Genomic DNA, 23964 nt, shown 5'->3' on the forward strand with positions numbered 1-23964 from the left:
TTTTAAAAAAAAGGTACAAACTTCCAGTTAAAAAATAAATGAGTCATGGGGATGAAATGTACAGTATGGTGAGTACAGTCAATAATATTGTAATAACTTTGTATGATGACAAATGGTAACTAGAAAAAAATTTTTAAAATATTTTTCCTTAAAAAGAATATGTACTTGTATAACATAAAAATAAAGAGCTGATCATAAGCACTGTTAATAGCATGGTTCTGAAATAATAGGCACTGTCAGTAGCATGGTCCATGAAAGCAAGGCTTTCCATTGAGAAAATGGGAGACGGTTTCTCTGTGCTCTAAGAAAGCCAAACATGAATCAAGCTAGAATCCAGGAAAGGAGCTACTCAGGCTGTTTCTTTCTAATCAAAGTGGGACCAGAGGCAAAAGATGTTTAGAGTCTTCTCAATCTTAGCAACTATGTGTATCCTTATTGTTTGGGGCATCTCCTTTTCTCTTAACCACATTTATCCATTTAAAGTCTTATTTGATTGTCAAATCACTAAATATTTTAAACTCCCCATTCTTGTATGGAAAGTTAGTGTGTGAGTAGACTGACTAACTGAACACTTGGTGTAAGAGCCAGGTGCCAGGGGGAATGAAGAGGGAATGGAGCAGAAGCTCCTCTTGTGTTTCTGTTCTTTCCTTATCATCCTAATGCCCCAAAGTGAAGTAGCTCAGCCTCCTTTCCTATCTGCATATAAATGCATGGACCTGAAGGGTAAATTATACCCCAGAACAAAATGTTTGTCTAATAAAAAAAAATAAAATTTGGGAGGAAAAAGAAGATAATGTGCAGAAACAAATAGAAGAAGAGCTTCATTTCTTCCCTCCTCCAAACAATTTTCTAAGTATGAAAGGCAATCCCACTTCTGCCTTGAAAGCAGAGGTCCTCAGATCTGAAGGAATGCTAGTCACACCACATCAGTAATAAGCCACACCTGTCCCAGGTTCTACTAAGAAATAATGCCAATTATCTCAAGGCTTACCACTCTATGAAGCCATTTTTCATGGCTGCCACTTTTAGCAGGGTATTAAAAGACTGTGCCCACTTACCTTAGGGTCAGAACAATCCCAGTAGATGTTAGGAAGCCAACCACCAACACACAACGAATGCTTGACACTTAGCTGAAAGCTGGGCAGCCACAGGGAAGGTGGTAAACTAAAGACACCAAGTCTGATTCTAGAGGAGAGATTCTCCCTTGCCCTCCAAAAGAAAAGAGAGCTAATCCTACCAGATATACAGCAGACTGTGTACTTCATAAAGAGGAAAACACAAATTTAAGATTCCAATTGTTGGAGAACATGGAGAAACATTTTGTTACTCCATCTCATTTTATTCTGGCATAAAGCTAGTGCTTGGGCACAGTAAGGGCATTTGACCCCAGTTTATAGAGATTTTATAACTTACTTGTCCAACCCAAGTACACCCTTTGTCACTACTCAAACTCTCATTGTCTTTTTACATAGTAGACAAATTTATTTACTCTATTTCAGACATTTTATTTTTCTTATTCTAACATTAGGCTCTGATAAGTACAAAAGGTTCACAAGTATAAAAACTTCTGTGTAACTCTGTGGTAGTTAAAAAACCCAAGAGAACAATTTTTTTTTTTTTTTTTTTTTTTTTGTGGTACGTGGGCCTCTCACTGTTGTGGCCTCTCCTGTTGCAGAGCACAGGCTCCGGACGTGCAGACTCAGCGGCCATGGCTCATGGGCCCAGCTGCTCCGCGGCATGTGGGATCTTCCCGGACCGGGGCACGAACCCATGTCCCCTGCATCGGCAGGCGGACTCTCAACCACTGTGCCACCAGGGAAGCCCCCAAAACAATTTTTTAAGTTGGATGATATTCATCTTAAATATCTGAGGGACAGTCTTCCTCAAGTACGGCTGTAAAAATGGTAAAAATGACTTCCTTGTGATTAAGTTAAAATTTTTGATGACTCTTTTCACTTGTTTCAGGAAATCTGTTTCTCAACATTTACTCTGGATGGATTCCTTACTTGTATTTTGCTCTAAAACCCAATTCCCTGTCTCTTCAGTGCTTCAATGACGACACCCTCATTTTCAGCCTGTGATACGCTGACCAAAGTAAGATTCTGACACCAGCTTCAGAAGCAAGAAAAGCCAGATTTAGATATATAGTTATTATCCTTTCCGATATTAAAAAAAAAAGGAATGCTGAAAAAGTGATGAATTTTTCATATTAGCATTAATTTATCTTCTTGCAAGGATTTAATTTTCATACACTGCATACATTTAATGAGCTTTTTTATTTTTTCAAAATATTAAAAAAATTTTTTTGTATGAAAAGATTAATTCTTCCTATCCCTAGGGTACTGAGTGAATAAAAATGACGTCCTGGAACAGGGGAAGTCCGAGTTTATCTTTGTTTTCTTACCTAATAACCTGTTGGACACAGAGAACTGAGATCTCCAAGGACTTTGTTCAATAGCTCTAGGTATGGCTGAGATTAAAAAAACAAAAACAAAAACCTCATTTTATTTAATCATAGGTAATACAAATATTGCCAGGATGTTGTAGACATGAAGACCAAACACTGGGAAGCCAAATCAGAAGCTAACTCACAGCTTAGACTTTTTTTTCCTCTGCTTAATGAGAAATAAATTATCATTGCCATCATCCTCCAAACAGCTCTCCTTTTTCTTATGCCTGACCCTCCTGCCCTCTCTGGGCAGCCTGTCTTCTCTTGGCTTGTGGTAATGCAACGAGTGGTGAAAGGGCTTGTGAGGCTTCTGGGTTTTGATAGTGCCAGGAGAAGAGTGGACTCTGGGGCCCCTGGGGTAGTCCTCATCCACTTCATGACACTTGTCAGCCTTCCTGTGCTTCTCACGCTCTCTGCTGGTCCTGTTCATGGCTTCTTTTTGGGTTTCTTTCTTTTCTTGAGGCCACGTGTTACTTCTCCATGAGGCATGGCTCTTCCTCATATCACGGTGGGGCCTCTTATCTGCTGCTTCCATATGAGGCCTCTTGAACTGCCTTGGAAAGTCCCCATTCTTCTGAAGTTCTGGAAAACATAAAGTATTTCTGCATATTCAGCAACTCCATGCAGAGCTTTCATTGGTCTGTAAATAACTTAGCAGAGAGGGAAGCCAGACATTTAAATGCATTAATGATATGACATTCTAAAGAGCCCTTACTAAGGTAAAAAAATCACTCACTAAAAACTCAATGGTTGTAGTTCTATATTTCTAAACATGGAAAACATCCAGAAATCCAATGATACTTATTTTGTTCAATACAGTTTAACTAGGTTCAACAAGGGAGACAGGGACCAGTGAGAGCAGTAATCATGTCAGCTTTGTGAAAAGTCACGTGTGACCAATTCAAGTTCCTGCAGTGATAAAGAGACAGCCCTTGATGATAAGGTGAAGCAAGATGTATAATGTGGCCTTTTGACAGTTTCATATGACATTTCAATTACACTCTGAAGATAAAGTCTGGCCACAGTACTTATAGGTGGATGCCATACTGGACAGGAGATTATTCCTCCAGATTATTCCTCCAGAGTAGAGATCACTGGCTTAGAGACTGAGTGTGCACATGTGCACACACTTGTGTATCTAAGAGGTTTAAGTGCCAGATTTGATGTTATATTTTATCAGGATTTGGCACTCTTACTGTAAGCGTCTGATGGTAGTGATTCTGATGGGATAAGTGGGAGATGAGGTTACAGTGAGGGATGAAAACTAAGGTCAACAGAACCTTGAAAGATTAAAGAAGTCACCAATAAAAAAATGGGACAGAGTGAGAAGTAGTATACTTAGGGCACAAAACTGAATTCTAGAATATAGAGCAAAAGTAAGTATCCATAATTACTTATAGACTTCAGTATAAAATATAAAGTCCAATATAGTGAGTCTCAAAGTGGATCTGTGCCACAGAGTTGCTGATATAACTAATTAAAAAGGAGAACAAAGGATATTTCCCTGATTATAAAAGTTATAAATGCTCATTAAAGAAAAGTTGGGAAATACAGGAAAGTACAGAGAAAATAACAGAGAAAGCATCCACAACCCTTTAATCCAGAGATGCCATTTTGGTGCATTTCTTTGTAATCTTTTAAAAATTTACTTGTCTAATCATTATCTTCTTGTACTATAATTTCTCTACATAGAGAGATAAAATATGCAGAAGTTGAGAGGTAATTCCTCTACTTTCCTCCAAAATTACTATCTTCGTTTTGAAAGGACCTGAACTCAGAGAGAGTCTGGAAGAGAATAATGAAAAGGCCAAGGGTCAACAATGTATGAGTTAACTTGAAAAATATAGAACTATTTGGTCCTGAAAGCAAAAAAAGTAACTTTGTAAACCACTGTGAAGCATACGGCAAGAAAGAAGAGTGGCAGAGAAAATAAGCCTAAATTATAAAATAATTTGGTGAGAAAGAACATTATGTTAGCAACAGCAAATAAAGAAATGGAGGGTGGCTGTGGATCTGGAGCTCTGTTCATAATGATGGCCAACAAAAAATGACTTCTTTGGGGAAGCTCCAGGAATCACCTAGCAGGGCAAGCTTTTCTTTGCTTGAAAAAGACTAGAGATATAAAGAGGGAGAACATAATTATTTGTCTAAAAGAAAAATCTCAAAGGAAGCTTTAAAAACTCTGCATGCATAAATGGATATAAGTATTTTCTGGACATTTTCTAAAATGATCATTATGTGAGAAAAATGTTCACGGTGAATAGATTAAAACACAGGATTTTGGAAGTGGGTGCTTGATTTCTGGAGATCAAGAAAGTTCCAGTTTCGGGCTTCCCTGGTGGCGCAGTGGTTAAGAATCCACTTGCCAATGCAGGGGACACGGGTTCGAGCCCTGGGCTGGGAAGATCTCACATGCCGTGGAGCAACTAAGCCCGTGCACCACAACTACTGAACCTGCACTCTAGACCCCATGAGCCACAACTACTGAAGCCTGCATGCCTAGAGCCTAAGCTCTGCAACAGGAGAAGCCACTGCAATGAGAAGCCCGCGCACCACAACAAAGAGTAGCCCCCACTCGCCGCAACTAGAGAAAGCCCACGTGCAGCAACGAAGACCCAACACAGCCAAAAATAAATAAATTAAATAAATAAATTTTTAAAAAAGAAAAGAAAAAAAGAAAGTTCCAGTTTCTATAGTAACTATTAAAAACATTTTCTGTCCTAACCAAAGGCCCACAAAGCAGTTTGCAAAGACAGTGCAAAAAAAGAAATTAAGGAACTATTGCAAAGGTGATTTAGTAAGAAATCTAGTAACATACCTTTCACTTTTCGTTTTATTCTCTGATCTCTCTCCCGGATTTCGTATTTGTCATCATAGTAGTAGATGAATGGAGATGTTGGAAAGGTCTGGCTAAACATTCGTCTTTCTGTACATTCCTGCAAATTGTATTTGAAATTATGATGTCACAAGGTCACACTGTTCAGACAACTTTTTTTGTAAGACTATGGACCACTGTAATTAGTGACGAGCCCCCATTGCTGATACTCACACTGTGGCTGCAGGATGTGGTCTTGCTGGGACACTGGGAGGATCAGCCAAACACCCGATCGTGCTTACATGCTAGTCTTTCAGGCTTGGATTTTCTTCCTTTATTTCTTTACCTACAAAACCCTTCTTATCTTCTTTAAATCTTCCCTGCCAACCCTCTCCCCCAGCAATGCCTTGTTCCTCTGTTGCAGGGTTTATTTTATTTAAAATTATGTTTTATCAGCTCTTTGCTTGTCTGTCTCTTCTAACAGCCTTCCATCAAGGGTTTCTCCTTTTCTTCTTCTCTTCACATTTACACCCTCAATGTGGGGGTAAATTCTTAGCCCTTTACTCCTTTTCATCCACACAAGTAGTTTTTTGCAAGCTTATTTTAAGCCAACACTCACTGCTCACAAGGGCAGTGATTCTTATGGTGGGGAGCCGGGTGGTGGTGGGTTGTGCCTAGCTTGAAAATGTTCCTAGGTAATTCTGAAGGAAACCTCTCTTCTCTTTGCTCCCCCTACTCAAGAAGAGATCACTCCTCTCACTCACCCCAGGACAGCTCCCTACTCTCCTGACTCTGGCCTTCTGGTAGCTGCTACTTTCCAAATCCACATCCTTGGCCTGACCCACGTCCCATGTAGTAGGCTTTGTTTATCCTGGTCTGTGACACATATCCATTCAGCTTGTCTCAAACCAAATAATGTCTTTCATTTAAAAGAGGCTTCATTTTGGAACTTTCCGCTTCTGTCTTCTGCCATCTTGCCTAAAATTTATTATAAACGTTCAGTGCTTCTTAGCTAGGTACTGAAGAAAATTAAACTACAAGTATCCCCTGCTTTTAAAAAGTTTGCTTTATACTGCTTCACTTTTATGAAAGACCTGTTTTCACTAGCAGAAAGAAATATGAAGAGGATTTTCACCTTTACAAGAAAAGGTGAAAAGTGAAAATAGTGTTTAGCATTTGTTTTGCAGCAACCATATAGAGACAGTGAGCACCCGGAGCAGTGAGAGTGGCACCACCAAGCTCCTCCCCCAGGAACTACACTCAGCATTTCGGCATCAAGCCACCATAGCTTTGAACTGTGTCTGTGAGCATCTGTGCTTTATCTCCATTTATTTTTTGCATTCGTTAGAAAGATGTGTTGTAAGGTAACTGCTGCTTTGCTTTACAGCTACTTTGGCTTAGGAAAGGTTTCACAGGAACGCTCTACTTTCAGATAATGGGGAAAATCTGTACCTCTTAGGAAGAAAGTATGTGAAATATCTGCATAGAATTCAGCTGATTTATCATAACTTTGTCATTATATACTCAACTTGTAATTCTTTTTTTTTCTTAACATCTTTATTGGAATATAATTGCTTTATAATGGTGTGTTAGTTTCTGCTTTATATCAAAGTGTATCAGCTATACATATACATACATCCCCATAACCCCTCCCTCTTGTATCTCCCCCTCACCCTCCCTATCCCACCCCTCTAGGTGGTCACAAAGCACCGAGCTGATCTCGCTGTGCTATGCGGCTGCTTCCCACTAGCTATCGATTTTACATTTGGTAGTGTATATATGTCCATGCCACTCTCTCACTTCATCCCAGCTTACCATTCCCCCTCCCCGTGTCAAGTCCATTCTCTACGTCTGCGTCTTTATTCCTGTCCTGCCCCTAGGTTCTTCAGAACCATTTTTTTTTTTTTTAGATTCCACGTATATGTGTTAGCATACACTATTTGTTTTTCTCTTTCTGACTTACTTCACTCTGTATGACAGACTGTAGGTCCATCCACCTCACTACAAATAACTCAATTTCGTTTCTTTTTATGGCTGAGTAATATTCCATTGTATATATGTACATCTTCTTTATCCATTCATCTGTCGATGGACACTTAGGTTGCTTCCATGTCCTGGCTATTGTAAATAGAGCTGCAATGAACATTGTGGTACATGACTCTTTTTGAATTATGGTTTTCTCAGGGTATATGCCTAGTAGTGGGATTGCTGGGTCATATGGTAGTTCTATTTGTAGGTTTTTAAGGAACCTCCATACTGTTTTCCATAGTGGCTGTATCCATTTACATTTCCACCAACAGAGCAAGAGGTCAACTTGTAATTCTAAGATACTTGACCAAACTGGCCACCATACACTTAGAAACATAATTTGTAGATTTTAAAAACTAGGAATCATTCTAAATATACACTAAGTATAGAAAATGAAGTAATGGAAATCTGTACCTAACCATTTAGCTTTATCAAATCAACATTTACCCTTAATTTAGTTGTTTCCCCCTAAGCATTAACGATATAATGAGATCCTCCGTCTAACTCTCCTTCCCACTTCTCATTCATCTCCTTCCCTTTCCAGAAGCTGCCATGGTCTTAAAGTTGGTCCCTGCCATTCTCATGTTTTAATACTCTTACTATTAATAAATATTCCAATAAACAATAGTATAACTTTGAAGTGTTCAGATTTCACAAAAATGGTAACATTCTGTAGATATTTTGAAGTATTTTTAGGTTATAATAGTTTCACAGACTAAGGTGAGTGGTGTTCTTTGGATTATCTATCTGAATAGATAAGGTTTGGTAACACTTGACTACAAACCTACCTGGGACTGGTATATTTTGGTGGGGAGAATTCTGATTATTAATTCAGTTTCTTTAGTGGTACTGGTTCATCTAAGTTTGTTCTTCAATCATTTTGATTAATTTATATTTTTGCAGAGAATTATTTATTTTAGTTGCATTTTCAGATTTAACATTGAACTTTATTTTTTGTTTGTTTTTTGGCCATGCAGCATGCAGTATCTTAGTTCCCCCACCAGGGATCAAACCTGTGCCCCCTGCAGTAGAAGCACAGAGTTTTAACCACTGGACAGCCAGGGAAGTCCCTAACATTGAACTTTATGAAGTTTGTACAGTATTCTTTAAGTAAAAAATTATACTGTATTTTAAGCTATTTACACTTTTTCACTCATTGTTTATTTGTATCTTTTCCTTTTCTTTGAGCAGTTTTTCCAGAAGTCTCTTTTCTTTTGAAAAGAAAATGTTTTCAAAGAACCAGCTTTTGGTTTTGATGATGCTATTAATCATGTTTTCTATTTCAGTAATTTTGGTTCTTATCTTTATAATTTCCTCCTTCCAACTATCTTCAGATTTAACCTGTTGTTGAGTTTCTGGATCTTTTTGGGCTTTTTTGGGTGTTGAAAGTTATAAGGCAAACCTATAGGGTAACATAAAGAATTGCTTTTATAAATCACTATCCATGGTGGCACCAAGTTTCCAGAAGAAATGATACCCATAAAAGATCTAGGGGCTTCCCTGGTGGCGCAGTGGCTGAGAGTCCGCCTGCTGGTGCAGGGGACACAGGTTCGTGCCCCGGTCCGGGAAGATCCCACATGCCGTGGAACGGCTGGGCCCGTGAGCCATGGCTGCTGAACCTGCGCGTCCGGAGCCTGTGCTCCGCAACAGGAGAGGCCACAACATGAGAGGCCTGCGTATCGCAAAAAAAAAAAAAAAAAAAAAAAAAAGATTTGGGTCGAAGATTCTACTATGGTTTGAATGTTTGTGTATCCCCCCACCCAATTCATGTGTTGAAATCTAAACCCCAAGGTGATGGTATTAGGAGGTGGACCCTTTGGGAGGTGATTAGATCACAAGGGTGGAACTCTTGTAAAAGAGACCCCACAGAGCTCTCTAGCCTCTTCCACCATGTGAGGACACAGCAAGAAAGTGCCATCTATGAGGAAGTGGCCCTCACAAGACACTGATTCTGCACCATGGTTGTGGTGAGAAATAAATTCCTGTTGTTTGTAAGCCACTCAGTCTCTGGTAGTTTGTTTATAGCAGCCTGAAGAGACTAAGACAGATTCTATAGAATATTAAGAGCAAATTACAATTACAAAAAGGTACTAGAGCTCTTGATACATTCCCAGCGCCCCACTCATCCTGGAGTAGTCTCTTTACATGGTAAGTACTGTTTCCTATTGCAGTTTGCCTCATATGGAGCTGCTTATGATTGTCCCTGCCTCCCCAGTTACAGTGAGTGGAATTAGGGAAGGGCGATGCCACATTCCCCTTAGAGTGTCTTTCACATGAAGAAGCTATTTATTAACATCTATAGAGCTGAAGTTCTGAAACTGAAGGGGAGGGGCCCGCAGACAGCTGTAACTACCTGCCCAGTCTCCTATTTGGATCCTATACAGTCTAGACTGATGTGGCTCTACAGAGCTATACAGTAGTATAAACACTTTCCAAAGCTAAATGTAAATTATATTTTGATTATCCACATCGCTGGTCCCCTCCATTAGCACAGACAATTGATAGTTGGCTATATAATTTATCTACTATTCTGGATTAGCCACACCACTGATCTTCTTCATTAGTGTGGATAATCTAGAGTTCTTCATCTATGGCAGCAATGAGGCTGCCAAATTTGCTTTATGGTAAATTAAAAATTATCTAAATCTAGATTTCAGGGATAAGTTCCAAATGCTTTTAATATATTTCCTATCTACATTAACAGGAGTGACTAGTAAGCAGTATGTGTCCAACTCTAACTGTTTTTCCTTAATTGAACAAACATAAATGCTAAAATTATACCCTTTTGCTTTAAAGAGGTAAGCAAGCATAAATTGTACATCTGTGTGATTCGTGTGGCAGTGGACTGCTTATGTGAATATGTTCGCTAAACAACATCTGAGTTTTGGCAACAAGGAGGAATACACAGAGCAGTAAAAGATCTAGAGATGATAATTTTGCAAAAACAAGGTATTCTCAAACTAGCTTTTCAGTGTGATTTCTATAGAAGTGAGGTAATTATACTGCAAGGTCCCTCCGTCTGTATCCCCATACTATGGATCTGATCACATTGGAAATACCAAATCAGTGCTGAGAGCTCTCCCTGTACAAATTCTTTGCTTTGGAAATAAAGAAACTGGAGACCAGGGAGAAAAAGCGGGTTGTTTTAAGTCACATGGTTAAGTCAGTAGTAGAGCAAAAATTAAAACTGAGGATCAGAGCTCCATCCTCTCTTTCATATTCTATCCCTTCACTCCACGGTCCTGCTGTCCCAATGTGGAAGAAAAACTCCATCTGTTGATGGACTCTGTCCCACACTTTTTCTTCTCCAGACTTTTTGTCTCTCCCCGTATCGTACAGCTCTGTCCCCAAGGTCTGCACTGGTGAAGTGCCATGGTCAGAACTCAACACGTGGCCTGCAATACCGTTCCATCCTACTGCTCACACCTCTATCCATTTTGTAGACTCCCTACCTCTGTGTGCTTTCCACCTCCTGTCATCAGATCTGACTTGATATTAGTATATTTTGGTTTCTAGGCTATTAGAAGCCTATCTGGAGACTGGGAGTGTATTTCTCCATAGAAATTTTCTACTTCTTGTGCCACTGCCTTTCCTCCTCTGTCTCAAGATTCCCAGAACATATGGGCTGTGAGTCTATTCTGATTGCATCCTGTCTCTGGGATGAACTGTTGCTGTTTCATGCTTAATGAGATAACTGGCTAGGAGATTCACTCCCACCTCAGAGCAGCAAGTTTCTGCTTTGACACCTCAGTATCTAGAACACACACAGTTTGGCCCTTTCAGTTAGGGTTAGGAAATATGCAGGTTGGATAGGGAATTGGGGCATTTGTGGGGTAGGCAGGATGGCTGATGATGCAGCACCTCTGTCTTTCCACTAGCGAGTGTCAGGGTTTGCATGTGAGTGGTAAAGATTTAACTGAACACAGTACAGGGGAAAACCAGAGACACTGGAGAACTATATAGAAAATCTAAAAATCACGATTTGGCTGGGTCAAAGTACTAGTAATCCTAAGAACTCGTGAGAACTGTAACCATTCTATTGACTACTATTATTTGTCTGAATGATTCTATGAGCTGTATTTGTTTTAGACTAACATGCATGTAAACTTAAAACATTTAGAAGAATGTGCTCTGACAGATCTGTTACTCTGGTAGGGACAGAAGTAAATCAGTTGAAAATATATTAAGTCTTACTTCAAGATATTAGTTTACAAAAGAAATGTGTTCAGAATTACTCGGGCTCATCTTTCAGCAACCACTCCTGAACAACAGAACGCTTTATGCCCAAATTCCACTTAAACTTACATGTCCATAATGGCCTTCTTGCCCGCAGTTGTAGCAATACACTAAGGCTGATTGTCCAGAAGGGGTCTTTGGCTTTTTGGGTGGTCCAGGTTTGGTCTGCAACATGAATATTTGTGAAGATTTAGTGAATGTCAGAAGAAAATTAAAACCTCATTCTTTCCAAAAGAACTTTAAAAAATATATATCCTCAAGGTTTTTATTTATTTATTTTTGGCTGCATTGGGTCTTCGTTGCTGTGCACGGTCTTTTCTCTAGTTGTGGCGAGCGGGGGCCACTCCTCGTTGCGGTGCGGGGGGGTCTCTCCTGTTGCAGAGCACGGGCTCTAGGCGCGTGGGCTTCAGTAGTTGTGGTGTGCGGGCTTCAGTAGTTGTGGCTCGCAGGCTCTAGAGCACAGGCTCAAGTATCTGTGGCGCACAGGCTTTGTTGCTCTGCGGCATGTGGGATCTTCCCGGACCAGGGCTCGAACACGTGTCCCTTGCCTTGGCAGGTGGATTCTTAACCACTGTGCCACCAGGGAAGTCCCAGGAGGCAGTATTTCTAAGGAATCACTTACCTAACAAAAGTTCTTGGGACTTCCCTGGTAGCGCAGTGGGTAAGAATCCGCCTGCTAAGGCAAGGGACACGGATTCGAGCCCTGATCCGGGAAGATCCCACATGCCACAGAGCAACTAAGCCTGTGTGTCACAGATACTTGAGCCTGCGCTCTAGAGCCCGCAGGCCACAACTGAGCCCACATGCCACAACTACTGAAGCCCATGTGCCCTAGAGCCCGTGTGCCACAACTACTGAGCCCATGTGCCACAACTACTGAAGCTCATGTGCTCTAGGGCCCACGTGCTGCAACTACTGAGCCCGCGCACCTAGAGCCCGTGTTCTGCAACAAGAGAAGCCACCGCAATGAGAAACCCGTGCACTGCAACAAAGAGTACCCCTGCTCGCCACAACTAGAGAAAGCCTGCGTGCAGGAACAAAGACCCAATGCAGCCAAAAAAAAAATAATAATAAATAAATAAATAAATAAAATTAAAAGAAGAAAAGAAATACTGCCTCCTACAGTTTAGTGTGGAGACCCCATATTCAGATGGTTCTGTGTATTGAAGTGTGTAACATAACAATTCTTTTATTCTTAACATCAATGTGTGCTTTCCTCACCTTCCTCACTCCTCATTCCATTCCGCATTGTGCCCAATACTGTGTTACGTATTAGGTATCTCAGAGAATAAAAGCCCAGTAGAACATGACAGACATAAAAATAGATAACGACAACAATGTAAGCACAGTGATAGAAGCGTGTACAAGGTATTAATGGAGTGAAAAGGAGGACCCATCATTGGATGGGTAACGAACTCAGGTAAAGCTTCCCTTGAAATATAAAAAATTTAAATTTACTCTAAAAGAATTAGATGTAAATTTGTAATTTTGTACAAATTTCCGTTTGTAAATCAAATGGAAAATTTTAGGTAGAGGGTAAAGAGAAATTAGGATGCTTTTCAGGTTTCTAACTTGGGTAAACTGGTGAGCAGTAGTGTCAACAACTGATTCAGAAAAGGTAGGAAAAGAAGGCAGAGTCAATTTAGAGGGAAAGATGATGAAGTCTTTTTTGGATGTTGAGTATCTAGGTGGAGACAGATGTCCACCAGGCAGTTATCTATGTAAGATAAAGCTTAGAAAACACATCTGTGCTGAAGATTAGATCTGAAAGCTGCATTAATAGTGGAGGCTGAAATGACCAGAGTGGACAGTATCGCCATAGCCAGATGAGCAGCAGTGAGCTAAAGATGGAACCCTGGGAACAACAACACACGAGGGGCAGGCAGAAAAGCCTGTGAAAGAGACAGAGAAGGAGAGGTTAAAGAACGCAGAGCCACAGAGAATAGTCATAGACCTTAGAGTAGTTTCAAGATGGATGAACTGATCTACGATGTCAAATACAGCAGAGAAGCCTAGTGAGATTAGGGCTGGCAAACACCCTTAGATTTCGCACTGTTCATGGATAACTTTATTGTGAGAATTCTGGAATCAGTAAGAAGGTAGAAAGAGTAGAAAGCAATAGGTTGAAGAGTGAAGGAGATGCATTCAAAGGTGGTAGAACTATAAAGAAGAGGAAGGAAGTGATTACCCACAAAAGCCAGAACAGTTGTTACTTCCTATGGGGAGAGAATAGAGCACAGAGGGTCTCAGGGTAGCTGCAATTTTCTATTTTCGAACACAGTGGTGTCATATAACTTAAGTGTGTTATATAACTAATTTATTAAATTGTACACATATGTCTGATGCACTTTTCACTATGTATATTACATTTCATAACAAGAAATGTTTAAAAAATGAATGGAAGTTGAAGAAAAGTAGACAGTAGGTATATATTATTTTAAGAAGCATGAGTAAGAAGGGGCAAAATAAGATCAGTCAGTACCTAGGAGGAGGATTTGGTGGAGTTTGTTATTAGAATGGGAGAGACCTGAACATGTGAGAAAGCTAATAGAGGTGGAGAAGTTGAAAACACAGAGAAAGGATGGATAGAGCAAAACTCCTGACGTGGCACGGGCTTTAAACAGGAGGAGAAAAAACTAATTCCCCCCATATTTTTTGGAGATTGAAAGGATGAGAATAAACTTGGATAAGTTTATTTCTTATATTCTTTATTGGGTGTCTACAAAGAGGGCCAACTAACTGGTCTGTCAGCTGATTTTGTTGTTATTTAATGTGGCGAATAGGTGGTTTGTGGGATGTTTTATTTTCTCAATACAGGAAAATAATCTGTAGGTTATAAAAATAACCTTCTTCAAACAACTTTACTTTTAGCTCCATTTCCTAAATTGAAAAACGAGGATGACAATAACCTGTGAGATGTTTTCTAATGAAAATACAAAATGGAATTTACAATCTCAGCTATTACCAATTGGGATATAATCAAAAACACAGTCAGGGACTTCCCTGGCGGTCCAGTGGTTAAGACTTCGCCTTCTAATGCAGGGGATGCAGGTTCGATCCCTGGTCAGGGAGCTAAGATCCCACATGCCTTCGGGCCAAAAAACCAAAACATTAAACAGAAGCAATATTGTAACAAATTCAATAAAGACATTAAAAATGGTCCGCACATCAAAGAAAAAAAAACAAAAAACAAGCAAACAAAAAACACAGTCAACAAATGTTTTATATCCTCTAATAAAAAACGTGGGTCACGAATTAAGACTAGCTAAAAGCCATTAAATACAGTTTTTTAAAAAATTAATTAATCTATTTATTTTTGGCTGCATTGCGTCTTCATTGCTGTGCACGGGCTTTTTCTAGTTGCGGTGAGCAGGGGCTACTCTTCATTGTGGTGTGCGGGCTTCTCATTGCGGTGGCTTCTCTTGTTGCAGAGCACAGGCTCTAGGTGCACGGCCTTCAGTAGTTGTGGCACGCGGGCTTCAGTAGTTGTGGTGCACGGGTTTAGTTGCTCCCCAGCATGTGGGATCTTCCCAGAACAGGTTCAAACCCGTGTTCCCTGCACTGGCTAGCAGATTCTTAACCACTGTGCCACCAGGGAAGTCCCTTAAATACAATTTTAACTGGTATGCACATAAGCATGTGAACTCATGCAGCGGTTTACAAATTTGTTCAGGTAGTAGAGCACCGGGAAGACATGAAATTACTATGCAGAAATAATTTTTCCATCTAAAAGATAACTATGTTATTTGATGTGATACAAAACTGCAACCATGAGTATATGTGGTTTAAGAGAAAGAAATAAAACCAAAAGAGGGGGTACCATGGATGTGAAGGTAGAACAGATAATGTTTCAAGGAAGAAGTTGTCAAAAGCTACTGGTGAATCAAGTACAACGAAGACTACAAAATCCATTGGACTTAACAGCCAGGAAGTTGTTGGCAACTGGAAACTGGTGTGAGCAGTTTCATTTGAGAGGCAGAGGCACAAGCCAGATTGTAAGGGGTTTATTGCAAGTAGAAAGATGCTAAAGAACAGAACACAGATGACTTTTTCAAGAAACCACACTGTGGGGCTTCCCTGGTGGCGCAATGGTTGAGAGTCCGCCTGCCGATGCAGGGGACACGGGTTCGTACCCCGGACTGGGAAGATCCCACATACCGCGGAGCGGCTAGGCCCGTGAGCCATGGCCGCTGGGCCTGCGCTCCGCAACGGGAGAGGCCACAACAGTGAGAGGCCCACATACAGCAAAAAAAAAAAAAAAAAAAAGAAACCACACCGTGTATGGGAGAAAGGAAGGGGAGAAGTAGAGCAAAATGTAAGTCCAAGGATGCCTCCATTAGTGACATTTACCAGAGTGCTGGGCACATGGCATGAGCATCTATATACATTCTTTCATTAATCTATTCAAAAAATAATTATTGAGTACCTAATACATGCCAGATACTGTTCTAAGATCAGCTAATTGAGAAGTGAGCAAGACAAAAATCATTGCTCACATCTCCAGTGGTGGAAGACAGATGAACAAAACCAACCACACACACACACACACACACACACACACACACACACACACACACGGACAGTATCAGATAGTAATAAATGGTATGAAGGCAATTAAAACAGTTATGTAAATGAGTCATTGGTGGTGACTCAGATTGACTTTGGGGGAAACTCTCACTGGGAAGGTCATTTCTTATAACAAAAAACCCCCAAGTATGTGACCACTGGGGAAACAGCATTCTGGGCATAAGGCATGGGGAACAGGTAGTGCAAAGCCCTGAGGTGAGCATAAGCTTGCTATATTTGAGTATCTGAAAAATATCTATAACTTGGAAGTGTAGTAGGTGAAGGAAGACCAGGAGAAAAGGAGGTTCTAAAGGTGAAGAGGGGCCAGATCATAAATAAGGGTGAAGAGCGCTGGATTTACTTCATGTGGCATGGGAAGCTAGTGTGAAGCTAACGGTATGGGCTCAACAACTAACTGGCAACTGTTAGCAGAGAGTATAACCAATGAAAGAATAATCCACCCCCCCCCCCCGATTATACACATTGTCTGAAAAACTTACCTATGTTTAAAAGTTTCTCTACTTATGTTTGTGCAAATACATGACAATTTATCTCTGAGCCCAGAATTCTAGATTGATTCATGAGAAGGAAAATACGTTCACTTATGTTTAGTCCACGGAATAAGAGTTCCATTGGTTCAAATCTTACACAAAAGGACAAGATGAATCAGGAAGTAATTATGAGGGGAGCTGATGAGAACTAAATTAGCAGGGATATCCAGACATTGGAATGGATACAGGTAGGGACTTCCTCACAGGAGGGGCCACCTGTACCCCTACGGGTGCTTCTGGCTTCTCCTTGGGAGCGCAGAACACAAGGATAGTCACACTACTACACAACTCTTCAGTGGTTCATTCCTATCACCTCCTCTCAGAGTAAAGGCCACAGTGCTCCTGATCCTCCTTTCCCTATTTCACCCTCTAGAATACTAAACTGGTTATTTATTATGTTTATCGTCTGCTTCCCCATTTCTAGAATGCGAGGTGCATGAGGGGAGGGATCTTCATCTAGTCCACTATGCATCCCTATGCCCCAAATCTAGAGGAAGTGTGCAAACTATGGCTGGCAGGTCAAATCCAGCCTCCTGCCCGTTTTGTATGGCCTATAAGGTAAGAATGATCTTAACATTTTAAAATGGCTTAAAAATTTTAAAAAAGAATGTTTTGTAATATGTGAAAATTATATACAATTCAAAATTCAGTGTCCATAAATTACTGGAACACAGCCAGGCTGCTTTTCATGCTACAGGGATCAAGTTATGACAGAGACCATTGACTGGCCTGCCAAGCTAAAATATTTACTGTCTGGCTCTTTACAAAAAAAGTTTGCCAACACCTGACCTAGAGCATAGTAAGTGCTCAATAAATAGGTGGTGAATGAGTAGATGTTACAGCCTCTAAAATTTTAGAGTGAAAATGAATTATGCAGCCAATAAAAGTATTTAAAGTAGATATGAATACTGAAAATCTCTGCTACTGATTGAGGATACAGAGCAAAAGCTTTATAGAATTTCTCTGAATTTAATTATTTTATTGCTTAAGTTTGAGGAAATTACAAGTAGTACTAAATGCTGTTCCATCTGTCTGTAGCACTCTTCTCCCAGGTAAATATGGTAAGCTCCTTCACTTCCTTCAAGTCTTGGCTCAAATGTCATTTTCTTAGTAAGGCCCTCCTAACCACCCTATTTAACGTTGCTAGCTCCTTCCAATTGGTGTTCCCTACGCTGCTTCACTACCCTCCCTCTCTTCCTTTTTTAAAACTCCATGGCACTTACTACATCTGACATACTGTATATTTTACTTGTTTGTTTTGTCTATCCCCCAACATGAATGGATTCTGTTTTTTTGTTCAGTGCTGTACCCCAGGTTCCTACAACAGGCCTAGGCCTATAGTAGGAGTTCAGCAAATATTAATGAATGAATAATCAGGTAATGCATATATAAAGTACACGGCCCATAGTAAGCATCCAATACATTTTAGTTATTGTTAATAATTTGGATACTTTGGGAAATTATATCAATTTTTATGTCATTAAGGGACAATGTATAAAATTATGCTTTGATATATTAAAAAGGCTGAATAAATTAATACAGCTTCCTAAGCATCTCTCATACTTTACCTTGAGAATTAGCTATGTACTCTGGCAGAACCAGGAAGGAATTAGTAATACAAAGAGAATAGGAATCAGTCTTATAGTACCAGTAATAGAGACATCCTTCTTAACCAAGATTTTGAAAGCATGTTTCATGTTGATACTTATTTTATCTTGAAAGAAATCTCATTCAAAAAGCTTCATATTTAGCCCCACTGTTCATTTATGCCCCTGGATGAAGTGCAAACATTTGGATGTTCATTCATCTGAATAATATCACTAGTTAAAAACTTCCATTATTACTAATAAAAATAGCAACAGTATTTATATTGTGCTATGGAAATTTAAACTGTTTCACAATAATTAATTAGTAAATGACATAACAAACACTATCTACATACTCTCATTTTAATAAACTATCATGTACTAGGATTTAATAGGAATGAAATCAGCCTAGATCTTACCTAATTAGAGAACATTTCTGTATTAGAAAATACAGTAGTGAAAACTCAATAATTATTTCCAGTGGACAAGTTTTCATACTATGATCTAACAAAAATCCTACAGCTACTTAAAGTGTTAGAAATATAAATTTGTGACTCAATATTTCTGCCTTGGAGCGTGTCTTTATTTTTAATTAACAGTAAAGGTCCAATTTAAAGCAGAATGTGTCAACTGATTAGCTCTAAGTTCAAGATTCTGTCATACATGTCTGTACTGCAGACAAAAAGTTAAATGCAAGGGAATGAATGTAGTTTTTAGAACTTTTTTTAAAGTTAAAAGATTTATCTAAAGACTTTGACCCAATGGATAACCAAATGAACTATTTATGAAAGCAGATCTTTTTCTTTTCTTTTTTTTTTTGTTACAGACATTTAAATAATCTATATTTGTAGGGTGATATCTTAGAGATTACTTTACTATCAATATATAGAAGTAATAACCTGGTAGATAGCGTTACCTATGAAAGGTCCATCCCATCTGCTATTCTTGCTGAAAGCTTTTCATGCACCAGTAAACTCAGTAAATATCAGAAGATAAAGCATAAGCCTACCATGCCACGGATTTACTCCTAATGTCTCCTCAAAGTGCAGCCCGATGCAACGATTACAAATGATTTTCTTCTAATGTCATTTTACATAACCCTTTTTTCTGCATGAGTAGTTAGTGCGGAATGAATGAATGAATGCCATTAAAACAGTTAATCATTATCTAGGACACTGGCCTTACTCCCTTCACTACTAGGAATCTCCATGACAAAGGCCAAGAGATCAAAACGCCAGAGCTGCCTCAGTGTCCTATTTCTAACAGTAATTTTTTATGCAAATGACCTGTTGGGCATCTCTCTCTGTGACCTTGAGCTGCCCTTATCTAAACTGACTTTGATCCAATGAGGGCTTGTATCTAGTTGAAGCTCATTACTATATACGATCTGCAATCAACTGCACTAACTAAAGGGAATTTTCTACTCTTGTGAATGCAAAACAGACTTATTTTTAAAATCATGCATATGCTTAAAGACTAGACTATGTTTTTTATTAATCTAATTTGTTATATGAGTATATATTAAAAAGCAAATATATTAAGTACTTGAAGTAAGTGTATTAATGACCAAATGTAACATTGATAAAGCACCGAGCTTAGCTCCAGTCCTTCTGAACATTTGTATATCAATGTTTGTATATACACCTCTCAAATCAATTATGTCACATTTGTATATACACCTCTCAAATCAATTATGCTTTTCATGTTTGAAAACTACCTTACTCTTTCAAAAATATTTCTAATTTCTTCTTTTAATAAACTCACTAACAGCACAAGCCTCCTCCCAATATTCAAGTATTTTAAAATATTCAACCCAAGTAATCAAATAGGATTTGCCAAGACAATGTTACAACAAACCAAAAGCTTGCCAACATAGTCAAAGTCCACTAGTTGAAGTGACCTAATGGCATGAATTTGACATTTGAGCAAAACAAAAGTTTGAATTTAAAATATACTTTTTCCCCCTATTTGAAGATATTATTTTTATTACCTACTCTAGAGATCAGATATAGTTTTCTAAGTATTTTATTTAGTTTTATGAAAAGTAGCCAGGGTAAGAATGGATGCCCTCCCTTTCCTTTGGTATTGTTCACAATATAAATGCCAACAGAAATGTAACTGGTACATATTCAAGGAAAATCACAGCTGGGGCCTAAAGGAATCAAAGGAAGAAATTTTAAAGTTGGGCAAATAGTTTCGCAGTGAACTGAACCAAAGCTGAGTCTGAAAAGGCAAAAAACGATTCCATATGACCAAAGATACAAAGGCTAATGTCTTGTCCTCCATTTTCAGTGTTTTTCTGGGGTGGGTCCTCACACCTGGGGATCTGAATTCCAGGTCTATTCCACCCACGATTTTAGACAAAGCCTTCCATTTGCATACTGTTCTGACAAATATTCACAGTATTACTTCCCTTTGAGAAATTCGGGGAAGAAGGTCTCTCCTCAAGCTAAAGGCTTTGAAACTATTTTAAAACAAAGCTTCCTTTATGAAGATTTTTAAGTTTTCCTCAGTGAAAAGAAAGAATTCAATTGCATTCCAGTGGACACTGCTACTAATTTCCCCTACATCCTAAAAATGCCATTAAAAACACCATATATAATGATATACCTATATTTTTTATGTGTTAAAAAACTATGTCATGTACCCAACAGACTCCCAATCCACTGGGTAATTCCTTAATTAGGCAGATTTTTGAAACATGTATTATGTACACAACAGACCGGAACCTCTCCTTTGGAGCATTTTCTAGTCTATCGGGTGATTACATCATTAAGCCACACATGCTATGTAGAAAAAATCCTTATGAAAATTCATGAAAAAATGTACAGCACAACATTAGCATGCAGCAGACGTGTATGCTTTTGATATTTTCTCTGTTAAAAAAAAACTACATGAAGTAATTAGTCCAGGTCATGAAAACATGAGAAAGGTACCAGACACTGGTGAAAACGAAAATTGCAAAAAATTGCATTTCTCATGGTTTAGCAGAGAGTAATTTGCTTTATTGGAAAACAGATTCTAAAACAGTGTTCATTTGAATTGCAGCAGAATAAAGGGTGTTGCTTTATTGATTTGATATTTCCTATGTACATGTAATTTCTTCCCTACCCCTCTTTTGGATACTCTTAAGTTTTACAAGCCAATGGGCTGAAGGTTGCAAATGACCAGTGTGGTTATTGACGTCCTTGAAGTACTGTATGTTTGTATACTTATATCTTCATTTTACGTAACCTAGAGTGTAAGGGGTTACATGACTGTATCTTTTTCAAGTCAAAACTATGCTACAGTAATAAGAATAGAAGTAAACTGTTGGTATAACTCCAACCAGATTATATATTCACAATGTTAAGTGTTAGGCAAAATCTGAAAGCCAATATATTTGCAGACTAAAATGAATGAAGCATAAGTTTTATAAAAAGGAGCTATTAAATTTATTAATTTATGATTTTTCTTTTTGTAAATGACATTCTACCCCTACCCCCCAAAAAAGCCAACAACAAAAAAGAAAACCTCAGTAAGCAGAGAACAATGAACATATGCAAGACAGTAAGGATCACAGTAATTCACCCCCTGAATGTTCTAAATCTTCATGGCTTAAAAAGTATCCCAATTTTCTCCAAAGGTAGTGGCATTTATTCACTGGGCCATAGCTAATTTTACATGGAATGCAAAAATGTTAGTTTAAGTTTAATTTACCACCCTATTTAAATAAATCCAATGTAGCTCTCAAACTGCAGAGCTATCCCTCTGTCTATTTTAATTTTAAAGTAAGTTAGCAAAGGCTTCCTTCTTAATCCCCAGAGACTACCTACATAGTGACACAAACGCACAAATTTATGACAGCAACATAAATGCTCTTCTGAAGTAATGTGCAACATTAAGTGAAAATCGTTTCCTGGAAAGATATTATAGGTATCTATATTTTATTTGCCATCTTAAACATATCTGGGTCTTTATGGCCTTATTTTAAAAATGTATTTCCTTTTTATATTTCCTGGTGCAAATGGACTGCATAAATAAGCAATGTGCTATGAGGCTTCAGACCAGCCGATAAAACCTTTCAATTTTCATGCCAGCTTCTTCTTTTGTAATTCAAATCCGCCTGGAAACTGGCAGCTCTGAAAACTGAAACAAGCACTGCCACAAATACCTTGTAATGCTATCGACCTTGTCTGCCCATGCAGTGAGAAAGGGGGATGCGTATGTGTCTGCAGCCATCCAGATAACACAACTCATTTTTTGGGGGGTGGGGGGGGATAACAGAAGCCAGCCCCAGACTCTGCACCCAAAGCAGTCATTACCAGTCACACTGGAGAATAAGTCTCTTCAAAATACACAGTGCATTTAAAAACCATATATGAGGCTGAGCCACTGCTGTCATTACCAATTTTAATTTAGCTCCTTCAGTTTGCCAGCCAGATAAACTCTTTAGTGCTGTTTTTTAATCTATTTGCCACATTTTATGTTTAAGATTATAGTAATATGGACAGGAGAAGGAATCACTTTTAGGGGAAATAAAGAAATAGATCCGCTTATCGGCGCCCATCAGAAAGTTCATTAATCAGCCAGGCTTTGTGCCCTCTAAATTGAAAGGTTAAATAATCCTCTCAGGAATATTTCTTGGCCCCTCCGCCAATTGTCCGGAGAGGAGCTGCCATTCATAGTACGAGGGATCGGTGACAGGGTATCTTACCACTGTTTGGACCCCAAACAATGATGGACAAATGGCCTGGTTTACAAAGAACCTTTTAGTACATGGATGGAAAACGACCACAAGCTTTGATGGAGGGTGGAGGGATGAGGAGGGCATGGAGACAGTATGTGGGGGAAGGGAAAGAGAAGAACACATACATGTGTGAATCCATGGATATTTTATCTGAATGTTTATTGGGGTAGACTATAAAACACAGAAACCACATTAATATACATCTACCAACCACACGCAGGGCTTAACATATTCAAATCTGCTTATATATTTTGCATACAATTGAACATAAACTATCACTGAAAAATTGTAGAATAAAAGAGCCACAGCTTTATTATATTTATTAGCTAATACACACGGGATCCAAATAAGCCCCGAGATTTTCATTTTTGCCATAACTCCATATGACTTACAACACATACTTCTCCCCCTCCCCATACCCCACTCGTGCTTATTCTACTGAAATACTCTTAACCATCAGTCACAAAGATAGAGAATCCCACAGCTGTAAGTACCTGTTTAAAGGGGGGAAGTAATGCTTTTTTGCTTTTACAATGTGCTCCATCTTAGCTCCTACATGTCTTAAAGAACAAACATGGAATAGGAATGCTCTTTGAAAGAATACCAATCACATCCACTGAGGAAGTGCTTAATTTTGTGTTGCCCTTTTTGCTGGACCTATATGAGAATATGGGTGGGAGACTGCAAAACAACTGAACAAGCTCTTATAACTCAACATTTTGCTGTGAAATCAGGCTGGTTTCTGGCATCAGTCATGTGAAGGCCATGAAGCAGTTTTACCTGAAGTGCAAAAAACTGATATGCTATTTTGTTTCATTTCTCATCTGATTAACATAAACCCTCTACCACTAGCAGAAAGTATTATATTTGGTTATGATACATGACTATATTCAGATGACACTGAAGTTACCACCTAAGAATTATACATTTATTAACAATATATTTTTTCAAAATGATATCATTATATCTTTATATGGCACACATTTTATTTAGTCATTTTCACT

At 38.9% G+C, this 23964-nt stretch overlaps 1 protein-coding gene across 4 annotated transcripts in view; it reads right to left on the minus strand.

Moving 5' to 3' along the window:
* Positions 1 to 1295: 1295 nt before the first annotated feature.
* The window catches only part of ZCCHC7 (zinc finger CCHC-type containing 7), a 239448-nt gene continuing 216779 nt past the window's right edge, over positions 1296 to 23964 (minus strand). For all 4 annotated transcript variants that reach the window (XM_060014508.1, XM_060014509.1, XM_060014507.1 and 1 more), the window contains exons 7-9: positions 11598 to 11693; positions 5268 to 5385; positions 1296 to 3031 (exon numbers count right to left, since the gene is read on the minus strand). In XM_060014508.1, coding sequence (XP_059870491.1) covers positions 2589 to 3031; positions 5268 to 5385; positions 11598 to 11693 — 657 coding nt within the window. In that variant the 3' untranslated portion in view covers positions 1296 to 2588. The remainder of the gene's footprint in view (positions 3032 to 5267; positions 5386 to 11597; positions 11694 to 23964) is intronic.

The sequence above is a fragment of the Delphinus delphis genome, chromosome 6 (assembly GCF_949987515.2).
Source record: "Delphinus delphis chromosome 6, mDelDel1.2, whole genome shotgun sequence".
NCBI lineage: Eukaryota > Metazoa > Chordata > Mammalia > Artiodactyla > Delphinidae > Delphinus > Delphinus delphis.